Raw genomic sequence first — 11,741 nt, forward strand, 5'->3', positions numbered from 1 at the left:
CATTCTTAGAATGAGTGTACTGTGTGGCTATCTTTCCATTTGCAATGACAAGTGAGGTTTCTAGCCTATAGAGATAAATGATTTTTATGGGACAATGTAAACTACATAATAATGTAAAGGGTTTGCCAGCTTATTTTTGTAGCAAGCAGCTTTCTGCCTTTTGCTGTTTCATTCTCCTGATCAAAGTAGTTATTCTGGAAGTCTGCTTTAGCTTGAACCTTGCATCCATTCAGTTCACATCTCACTAGGGTGACATCCCAGGAATAATCCCAGTGCTTTAGGTCCGTCATTTTTTCTGGTGATACCATAAAATAAAGCTCATGAGGATCCTGTGATGAGTTCTGCTGGGTATAGAATGGGTCAGATGTAGCAGGTCATGGCTTCTGTTCAGTGTAGTGTTCTGCTCTCATTTGTGTAGTTACCACTTTCTTCTCCAAAGGAGCTGCTTTTTAAAGGAAACTCAGTTGGAAACATCCTGGCAGGGTGGCACATCGTTGGCCTAAGTAGAGCGACAGCAGTAGATTGCAGTGGTTGTTATGTACAAATCTGACACTTGAGCTCACAGAAGTTTGCCAGTGGTGTGTTCCGGCATTCTTGTGGGTAAAGGGAGTTACACACATTTTACACTAAGTTACTCTGTCTTTTTTCCCTGTGTGCATTTTGATGAAGCTGAGGCTTAAACTTAATAAAAGACCTGACTATAGAAGTACATGCCATTCAAGAACCAATACTCAGCATAGATAGAGGATCTCTTCTAGAATAAGTTTTGAAAAAACTTTTGAGAAAACTGGTCTCTTTATTGTCTTTAATGGCCTAACTGGCCTGGGCTGCATTCAGTCATTTCTAGGTCAGTTGAGAGCTGTTCTAGTGTATGGCCGTTTCTTGAGTGCGTGCAAGCATTGAAATCTGTTAGCTTTCCCTTAAAAACTTTTACAGGAAAAAAGTCCCAATAGATACAGGAGGGAGAACCAGATTCATTAACAGAAGGGTTTTGGGAACTCAAGAAACACGTTTTTGGATTTCCTGAGCTTTCTGATCTGCTTTGCATTATGCACACATAATTTTGAGAAGGTCTGGAGCGGTGAAGTGATTCTCCCGGAGCAGTAGTATATTCATTAATAACACAGTGACCTTTGCTCATTCGTGTCTCCAGTCCCAAGTCTCCGTCGTGTTAGGATAAAAGCTCAGCCAGGCCAGTTAAAGTGATTTCTTTAAAGGCCTGAGCTGTACCATTTGGAGTCAATGAGAGGAACAGTCAAAAACTGTGTATGTGGAAGTGACCCCTTGCTACCAGGCTGCTTTCATCTCGAGGTTGCTGTTATGCTGGAAATGTCCAGTCCTGGATAATAACGGACGTTTTTAGGGGGAAATTTTGGACCACTCAGTTTTTACTGAGGAGTCATTCAGAGATGTCTTCTAGTGTGCAGAGAACGCATTTGCTCAACAAGTTGGCATCATCTTCCCAAACACAGCCCAAGAGTTGCCTTAAGTACACTGTTGGTGCCGTGAAATAAGCACCTGTAAAGTCTGCTGAGGAGCTGAATGGAAACCATGGCTTCTGGCTATCGTTTGGACCAGCTTAATGTGCTTTGGAAAAAAATATTTCACACGTCATATCACACCGGCTGAAAAAATAGCGTGCATCAGCAGTGCTGTAACACAGAGTAAAGGACTCTCAGCAGGTGTTAACGTGCAGAGGCACTGAGCATTATGGTAACACCTGTGTTTGTTTAAATCCAGCCAAAACAATTTCCTCTCCAGTTGTAGAGGAGGATTAAAAAAAAAAAACCCTCCCTAACTTCCAGTAGTAGCAGACATTCCTGTAAAACAATTTGCATAGTATTTCCCATGGTGCACTCTGGCTGCACTGGGCTTTTTTTCTTTAAACCCTTTTAGTCTGGGGACACCTTTAGTAACTTCAGTGCTTCCTGACCATCTCTTTGTCCTTTGCCAGCATTTCCAGGCCCGAGCAGTTGCAGATGGTGTGCTCTCTGAGTGCTTTCCTTAATTGAATGAAAAATAAAGCCTCTTGTAAAATATTACCAATTTAGATGTGACTTATGGGGCACATATGATGCTTATTTTTTCAATTACATGAAAACTTGGCGAGATTAAACATAGGAAGCCAAGTGTTCTGTGAAGCCAGTATAGATTTCTGGATTTTTAGGTGATTTTGCTTTAAATTATTATATAGCAGGAGGAGGTGGAGGATGTCAGCAGCTAAACTGTTTTCCCAGCATGTATTTTACTCAGTGGACCCTTGATGCTCATTTCATGACTAATATATGCTGTACTATATGCATTTCTTGTTGTCACCAGAGATAACATTAAGTAAACTATCCCCTTAAGAAAAACAGCTTTTCTTGGCAAGTGGAATATGACTCAAGGAGCCAGCACTGGAGACATACGGTGCTGTGAATGAGTGCTGTGTGTTACTCTACTGGATCTGAGTCCAGGCACTATTTATACTGCAGCATATTCAGCACCAGATTGTTAAATCTTAATACTGAAACAGTGCATCATTTAAATGTTTTTGTTCTGTTTATGTCCCATTTTTGAGCACTGGATATCAAGCAACACTTACTAACTTTTTGTTTCGTTTGGACAATATCTCTCCTTGCCAAAAACTTTCTAATCTGCTCTTGAAATATTACCCTGTCTGTACCAGTATGTTACAGTGCAACTTTGTGCCACTGAGGATGAACTAGGTCACTTCCAGCTTCTTTCAGTATGTGGTGACAGAATGCCTTGCAAAGCAGTACGTCGGTGGTAAATGCAAAGATTTAAGTGCTACAGAAAAGGAGTTGTGCTAAAATTATTTCCTCTTCAATCTGTGTAGGAATGGGGAATAATATTCTGTAGCAGGTACTTCATGGGTTCATTGTGTTCTGTTATTGTCTCTGTACGAGAAGCTTTGTTTCAGTGTTTCGATGTGGTGTTTATTTTATGATCACTTTTGGGAGATCAGGATAGAAGGTTTTTGTCATTTACTGCAGTTCAGTTAGTTCCAGAGCTGGTGAAGAGCTGGGAGTAGAAAGTGAGGAGGAGATGGCTGAAGTTTCTTGGCATCACAACATCCTTCCAGATACCCAAGAGGAGTTCTTGGCGCGCCTGTTATCGCAGAAGAAGTAGTTTTCTCATGTATTAGCGTATTAAGTTTTTTCTGGCAGTTGAGTTTATGGAAGTCTTTTCGAAGATCAAACAGTATAAAACAAAACCTCAGAAGGCATCAGTTTGAATGAGAGAATAGTGTCTTGTAGGGCTGAGCTGAGGAAAGTTAAGTGAGCAGAGCAGTGGGGCAGTGGGAACACAGTGAAGGAGGGAATAAAAGCAGTAGTGGCAATAGTGCAGAACAAGGCTGAACTGCTTTGCTGTCATGTAAGATGGCACTGTGGCTTTCTTTGTTTGGTGTCTTCCTGGAAGTCATTCCTGGGTATTAGTCATTGTTTTTGGTGTGGGTGGGCCCTCTGCAATTGTCTAAACAGAAATAATACCTCTGCACCAAATGGTTTACCATCCAAGTTTATTGTCTTTGTGACAAGCTCATCCAGAAGAGGTGATGATCCCTATTAAAGAATGAACAGAAGTAGAAATAGAACTTACAGCATTCTCCCCCGCCTCCAAAAAGCTATTTTGGATCTGCGGTCAGCAGCTTGCAGTTGTTTGGTTCTTTTTCTTTTTTTTTCCTCCCCACAAAGAAAAGCAACCATCTGCATAGTGCAACTTGTATCTGGGAGTGAACTCTTCCTACTTGGTGGGTTTCCACTGGCATCCATCCACACTGGGAATCGTACCATGCTTAGATTGTAACAGTGCTGAATGCCCACGCATAGGAATTTTCCTGTTCCAGACAAAAGTAATGCATTTATTTACTGAAAAGTTTTTGTAGACTGCAAAATCAGAACTAGAGGGTACTTAAAGCTTATTCTAATTTAAAGAACTAAACTTTGGAGCTACAGTGAAAGATGTGAAGGGAGGAAGTCTCCTGTGCTTCCTTGAAGTAATTTAAGAGTCAAGAACATGTCAGCAACTGTCTGCTAAAAATTTTGAGTCTATTCCTGCTCTTCCCCACTGTTTGCCTCAAGAGTCAGTAGAACATGTCTTTCTGGGCAAGACTGCAATAAACCTCAAGGCAGATCTTGAATCTTGGGAACAATCAATCTTGCTGAAGGGTTTAATAAATGGCTGATAAAATATAAAACATGGATTTTTTGTTTTCTTTTCAGGAATAATCAAGCTTGGGAGGTGGAATCCCCTCCCTCTGAGTTATGTGACTGATGCACCAGATGCGACAGTAGCCGACATGCTACAAGATGTCTATCATGTTGTGACATTGAAAATCCAATTACAAAGGTGGGTGTTTCTGAACATCTGTCCTTCCCTATTCTCTGAGCTGCTCTGTTGGTTACAGCATTACTACAGAGATTAGCACATCCTGTCTTCATTAATTTCTGGTCTTCTGATGAAAGAAAGAAAATTAAGAGAAGGGTGAGTCACCTGGCAGCTTTTTGGTGCACGTTCCAACTGATACTGTATATTTTCTAAAGTAGCAATATAGTAACAGAGAGGGGAAGGGCAGAAACCCAATCAAGTAAAGATGGATGGGGCTTTTAAAGGCAGATCTTCCTACAGTTCATAATTTAATGGATTCTTAAGTTCTCATTGTATCAAATAATAAACTCCTTGCCTTTTCTAGGGGCTGCATTGTAAAAATCCAGGTCTTCTGCAGCCAGTTGCTGAGATGTGATGGTGGAGAACTTTTTTTGACTTTTCTTTTTTTTTCTCCAGTGGTCTTTCCAGCAAGCAGAAGACAAGGAAGGAAAGTGTCACTGCAGCTCCATTTGGCATTTGGAAAATATTTTCCTTCTCTGAGGGCTAGTTCTGATTAGCAAAGCAAAAGCTCTCAACACTTTTACACTTATTTGCCCTCCTTTCTTCCCACTCTTCCCTCCTTTTTTCTTTCCACTCTCTCTATGGGCCTTCTAAAGAGTCCTCAAATAGTTCCTGATGTAAAGTCCCCAGCAGTTCATGGCATACTCCAGACCTGCAGATAAGCCTGCATTGCACAGCCTCTTGTAGCTGTATGGCCAAGACAAAAAAAGAGTGAAAAATAAGACAGTCTGGAATAACTTGCTGACAATTCTTTAAAGCTTTGGCTTGAACAGAAGGAGGGGCCCACCGGGATATGTGTGAGTCCTTTGGTGGTACATACCCTCCACCTGTTCATTTCAATTTAGAATTTGGAAGTAGTTGATGCCTCACTGACATTAAACTTCCAAACAGCAACATTTCTTTCCTATTATATCTCTGATGGTGCTTGGGTTTTCTGATTCCCATGAACAGATCTTTCCTTGGTTTTATATACTGTTACAATTTTTCAGCTGGGCTGCATCTCTGCTATGTACTTGTAAAAGTGTGTCTAGACCCTACAGATGCTGTGAAACAAGTGTAATAACTCGTTTCCTCAGAAGTATGAGTTCATGTAGCCTATTGTCACATCTGTATTTAGCAAAGGGTGTCAACCCAAGATTAAGATCTCATACTTTATCTTCAGAGTGCCTGAATGCCTGGATGCCACGTAAATAAAAGGTGGTCCGTGACTTTGATATAAAGATGATCACTGACTACCTGAACTCCTTGAGTGCAACTAAAGGTTCATCTCAGGGAAAAGCCAGGCTGTAAGGGCAGAAGGCAGAACCACCTCAGAGGCCGTTGGAGAGCATGCATTAAGTCTGCACCAGTAATGGCAGTGACAAGCTTCTCCCACCTTTTTGATGTGCTTCTTGGGTCTGTCCCCATGCATGTAGACACAAACCATAAGCTTGTTAAATTAAAAGAGGCACAAGTCATATGAAGACAAAAGCTTCACTACATATGCAGTTCTTCTAGAATGAAAGGGAGAATGAACTGCGTGTGACAGATGTTGGGCATATGGCTTAATGTGTTTCTGAAAGGCTCTTGGATACTTCAGTGATAAGGGCAGTATAAGAACCTGTAGAAAATGAAACTAATTTTTCAAACTGTTGCCTCCACACAATGAGGGCCCTTGCTGTTCAGGGATTTTGTTAGTGGCAGTGCAGCATATATGTTTGTTTTTCTACCCCAGCAGGAGTATCTTTGTCTGGAATCGATGGCTTTACTCAGCCATTCCTGGGGCTTGCTTTATGCAGTTTCTTTGCTCTCCATCAGGCCCCAGCAGGGATGGTTATGCACACGTATAATACCATAGGAGGATTAGCAGCTGTGTTGAACTGCACATCTTCTGGTAATCGTGCTTGGTGGGAGAGGGATAGAGGGGAGAAACACCTTGATGGGCTGGCCAAGCAGGAAACTCCAGGGTTGTGCTTGTTGCTTAAAGGTCTATAGCACTTGCATGCAAAAAGTAAGCATCTGTGAAGGTGTTATTTCTATCTGCTTTTTGCTTTCTGTTTCAACAGTTGTTCAAAGTTGGAAGACTTGCCAGCAGAGCAGTGGAACCATGCCACAGTTCGCAATGCCTTAAAGGAACTGCTCAAAGAGATGAATCAGAGCACATTAGCCAAAGAATGCCCTCTCTCACAGGTCAGTGCTTTCAAAAGCCAGAGCCTACACAAAACAATTCCATAAATACCGAATAAATGTCTCATTTTCTTTAGAAAGGAGAAATTCTAATTAATATGTTACACAGTATCTTTACACCATGTTTTCTTAGTGGGTTGCCAGGTAAAAATTATGAATTAATTGATTGGTTTTCAGAAAGATGTAAATTCTTTATGTAGATTTTAATCTGAACCTATTGCAATAGGACTAATGATCCTCAAATGCAAGATTTGAGTGGCTTCTTCCCACTAGCAGGGGCTTGCTTTCCCCCCTAACCAATGGGTAGGTCTCATCAGCCTGCAACCATGATAAAAAGTATGCAGTTTTAACAGTGGTGCCCCAATTTCTAGGAAACAGCAACAAAAAAATGTATATGTAATTATGTTAAAAAAAGAACAAAAACTCAGTCTTATTCTTCATGACTGCTTTTTAAACGCCAGTGATGTCATGTCTAAGACACAGGTTCCTACAGATGTCATGAGCTCTATTTGTACTTCAGATAGTCATAATGAGACATTCATAAAATTTTCATAACTTAGTTCTCCTTGCCTCTCAGAAAAAACTGAATAACACTTTAGCACCCAGACCAGGTAACTTTGCTAGGCATGAAAAATATATTGCTTTCTAAAATGTGTACTAGAATCAGAGGTTAATCTGTCCACTGTATCTTTTAAAAGTCAAAACATGAGTAATCCCTGCTTCCTAAAAATCCATTGCTTTGCTTGTTCATATCCAACATTTTTCTCCTGTGATTGTCTGTCTTGCATTGCACTGTATGTTCATCCTACAATTCATGATCCAAAGCCTCCATGAACCAAGAGAATTCTCTCTATTCACCACAAATTTGCCTCGGTGTGTTATGATTATAGCTCCCGGGAAAGCACAGAGGTGAAATACAGAGCTGGTAGGAATCACATTCTTTTAGCAATGTGGGATCTGCAGAAGTAACAGGAATGGAAGGGTTTTGTAAGGAAAAGCCACAGAACTTGCCTTATTTACTAAAGGAGTAACAGTCACTGTAGATATGCATGGTGTTGAATATGCATTGAATACAAAAATGTTTTTCTTTTCACACACTTTAAGTGTAATGTCTTTAAATAGAATTATCTGCGGAATCTGGTCAGCTAATGATGATTGCAGCATATGGTTGTCTCTGCCCAGTCTTCTTCAATATCCAATATAACTAAACTATGCATCATTTCATATGCAGAATTCATTTGTTGTCTGGGTCTGTTTCCTCCCACTTCAGTTTCAAAGCCTACCAGGTGGAAATGCTGCAGTTGGTTTACTCCTTCTATAGCTTCAGTCTGACATGTATTTACAAAATTACTGATGGCAGAAGTGTAGCAGCCAAAATCCTTGCCCCAGTATTTATTTAGCAGACAAAGTTAAGAGGAGACCCTTCTGTGGAAAATTGAGCTTGCTTACTTTTAAACACAGGTATAAATGACCTTGGGTAGTGACTAACCCTTGAACTGAGACTGCAGAATGCAGCTTGTATTACTATTATTATTGCCACAAAAAGTTTCAGTCTCTTTTGGTTTAGCTCACAAAATGCAGAAGATACAATGGAAGGTTGTACAGAAGCTGTCTATTGCCATCATCTGAATATGCCTCTAATACAATTCCTTCTCCCAAATCAGTTTTAAAAAAATATCGTGCCAAATGTGAAATGTCATTACAACCCCCTCGTGGTTAATATATTATTGACAGCAGCAAATTGCAGAGTGGTCTCTTAGGAGTCAAACTGCAGAGTAAATGCTGCTGTTTATTAATGTGTTCACAGTGCCTCAAGTACAGAAGTGGAGAGGGGCAGCGCAGGGAGCTCCCGCTCCCACCACCGACGGTGCTCCATCTCTGGTTCTCAGTGCCCGAGCTCTCCAAGCAGCCCAGATGGGGATTCTGATTGCTGCTAATGGGAAATGTAATCATTCACTTTGATTTAAAATTGTTCTGGTTTTTTTCTGCTAGGTGTATTACATGTCTGCAGCTTAGCTACCCTTAGCATACGGCTCCTGTTCAAACAAATAAATCCCAGTTAAACAAGCTGGGGGGAAGGAGGGTAGGTGGGGGGAGTGTGTGTGGCAGAAAGAAATCCAATTATTTCAGCATTTCCATCTTTTGGTAGAGATCTCTGCCTTTCCTGTGTATCGTATAACTCATTTCAGCACTGACTGTGCATTTTGTCTCTTTGCTGGAGCAGGCTTTCTTGGGATATGAGCATGTCCCATATTTTTCTCCTTGAACTTACTGCACAAGATTTTCTTTGTGTGGATATTTCTTAGCTCCTGGTCTAAGTAGTTTTCATTCCACATGGCTGTCATGGCCACACACATACCAAACATAGCTGCTGCTTTATTCCTTCCTTAAGGATTTTTCCAGAAATATTATGCATTATTTAGAAATTTGCAACTAGTGAGTGATTTTTATTTTTTTCCACTCTCTTCTAAATGGATATTTCCTTTCTGCAGACTTATCAAGATTCCTAACAGAAATACCCCTAGTGTTGCTTTACATATAATAGTGAGGATATGTGGTTTCAAAGTTGTAATAGTTCTTTCCCCTGCAGAAGAGAATCTGTCCTGGGATTTTTTTACCAATGGTTGATTTACTGTTTGATTTTACTATTTAGTTTAAGTTTTGCTTTCTCAAGTAAAGATTAATGGGTTAATATATTCTGTGATATTGAATAGCCCCATGATTTCAGTAATGTTGATTTCTTGTAGAGCTAGATAATTTGGAGGAGGAAACCACCCTGCGCCCCAAAAAAAAAGAAAAAAACCAAATTGATATGTAGACAGAGTTAAACAATTTCCCCACCCTTCCTTAGTGAATGGAAATTTAACTAAAATGATGCAAAAAACCCCCCAGGTTAGCTCAAATTTGTACAGAAACCTTCCTCAGCAGAGGCTATCGCCGTGTCAGGCTTTCAGAATTCTATTGCTTGTTAAAATGCTGTAGAGCAAGGGAAGATTTATGGGCAGGGAATTGCTGCTGACTGCCACAATGCTAGGTTTATGTCTCAAAATATTGATTTTAATTAGAAAATTGGATCTCGGTTTTAGAAATTGGAGTTGCTACTTAACAAAGCTCTTACTTCATAGCCTTCAAAATCTACTGCAGTGCACCATTTGAGTGGAAAGGGTAGTGAAAAGGCAGAAGAGCCTCTTTAGTGAAAGTAAAATTACCTGTTGAAGACTGAAAGTAATCTGTATCACTCGGTTATCTTAATTCTCTCAGTTTTGCTCACGTTTTTTAAATTCCTCAAACTCAAGAGTTAGGAACAGAGTCCTGTTGTGTTTCAGTGAATATGGAACAGGAGGCTGGATAAATCTGGAAGAGGGCAAGGATGATTTTGTTTTTAAAGCATTGTTAAATTCAGTGAGTCAGTGTGTAAGCCTTGTAGCTTTCCAGAGATGGCCAAGAGCCTGCAGAAACTCATAGGCCAGAGCTTGAAGCCATGGTTTGAGTTGTGAGGTCATCCTTGCTCTCTCCTCTTGGTGCAGAAAGGTCGCACAAGGTGCCACGGCTTTCTCTGAGCTTTGATGAAAGTGCAGAAGGAGGGCATGAGGAAAAGATGGTCTGTGGAGAAGGTGCATTGGCTGCTGTGTGTTGGTGCTGTTAGATTGCATTGCCTTGCTGGCAGTGTACATGTGCTGGGAATGATTTGACCCTGGAAGAGTTCAAAAAGGGGAAAAGGAGAGCAAAATCGTTAAAAGGATGCCTCCTCTGTAGCATGGAGGAGGGGAAGGGAAAAATAGAATGGAAGAACTACCAGTAATGAGGCTGTTAGCCATCCTATGGACAGAAGCATCCCAGATATAAAATATCCTTTTTACTGGTGTCAGGTGCTGCAGAACCAGTCTGCAGCTCTCTCCTCAGTTGGCTTGTACGGAGTTGCTTAGGGGGAATTTGCAGAGTAGGGAGGGTTGCTGGTTAGGCAAGTAATATTTCAGTTTTATTGAGCTTTCTTGTGGGTTTTGACTGCTCTGTGTTGTAGTTTGTGTATTTCCCTTTGCTCTGAATGGCACTGCTAATTTCTCTTCTGGGTGATTTTTCACACAAGGGCTAATCACACGTTTCTATAAATTATATTAATTTAACTTATTTGCCTAACTGTTGTTCTGTAGCAAGTAGCACGGATGTTCTCCAGTTCTTGGCTGTGCAGACTTGCTGCATTTGGAAGCAGAACAGAGACATCTGAAAAGCATTATTTGGATTATGCATGCTGGAGCATCTAATCTTACCTTTAGGATCTGGTCCCTAAATTCTGCTTGGTGCAGTGAGCATGTGTTCCTCAGCACGGCACTGCCTGTTGTTATGCGAGTAAAGTTTAGCTTTTGTAATATCACAAATACAAAGCAAAGTAGAACTTCCCTCACAGCCTGAGCTGCAGGTCTCAGTCTAGGTTTGTACTACATCTTTTTTTCACATAATTGTACAAAATAATTGTTTTGTGATTTTATTTATGGCTGGGCATATAGACTGGAGAGTAAAACCAAATTTTTGTACTCATCAGATGGTTCTTTTGGTTTTAAAGTCACAAATGGATGATCATTATGCGCTCACGTGTCATTTACTTTCCCTGGAAAAGATTTCTAATTGTGGAAGATATTTTAAATCACTTTTTGTCTTTCTTTCTATACTTCCAGAGTATGATTTCATCCATTGTAAATAGTACATACTATGCCAATGTGTCAGCAACCAAGTGCCAGGAGTTTGGGAGATGGTACAAAAAGTACAAGAAGATTAAAGGTAAATTGATTTTTTTGTTGTTGCTTTCCAAATTCTTGAAATTCTGCTGACAGTTTGAGATTATTTTCTTTAAATAAAAGTAATAATAAGGTATAATAATATTAGTGAATTTGTCTACAAAGAGGTCACAGTCACAGCACATTTGAAATTAAATCTGATACTTTACAAACAAGGCTGGCATGAAAACACAGGACACAAAACATGCTCAAAATATCCCATTTAGCTGTGCTGAAAGATCAACTGTGTTTTGAATTAAGCTAAAACATTTTGGAAAGAAAAAGTTGTAGTATCTCAGAATTTAAACGCTAAATTGCTATGTAAATTGCCTTAGTTTCGTGTTGTTCCTGAAAGCTAAAAAACTGACTTTTTAAGTTACAGTGCCCTTGTTCTCTGTTTTCAATACTGCA

At 40.1% G+C, this 11,741-nt stretch overlaps 1 protein-coding gene across 1 annotated transcript in view; it reads left to right on the top strand.

Annotated features, from left to right (window-relative positions):
- SATB2 (SATB homeobox 2) overlaps positions 1 to 11,741 on the top strand; it is a 110,480-nt gene that overhangs the window by 31,324 nt on the left and 67,415 nt on the right. Inside the window, 3 exon segments of the mRNA XM_008629884.2 lie at positions 4,227 to 4,353; positions 6,438 to 6,561; positions 11,232 to 11,334. Of these exon segments, the coding sequence (XP_008628106.1) occupies positions 4,227 to 4,353; positions 6,438 to 6,561; positions 11,232 to 11,334 (354 nt within the window).

Source organism: Corvus brachyrhynchos, unplaced genomic scaffold (assembly GCF_000691975.1).
Source record: "Corvus brachyrhynchos isolate BGI_N302 unplaced genomic scaffold, ASM69197v1 scaffold370, whole genome shotgun sequence".
Classification (NCBI taxonomy): domain Eukaryota; kingdom Metazoa; phylum Chordata; class Aves; order Passeriformes; family Corvidae; genus Corvus; species Corvus brachyrhynchos.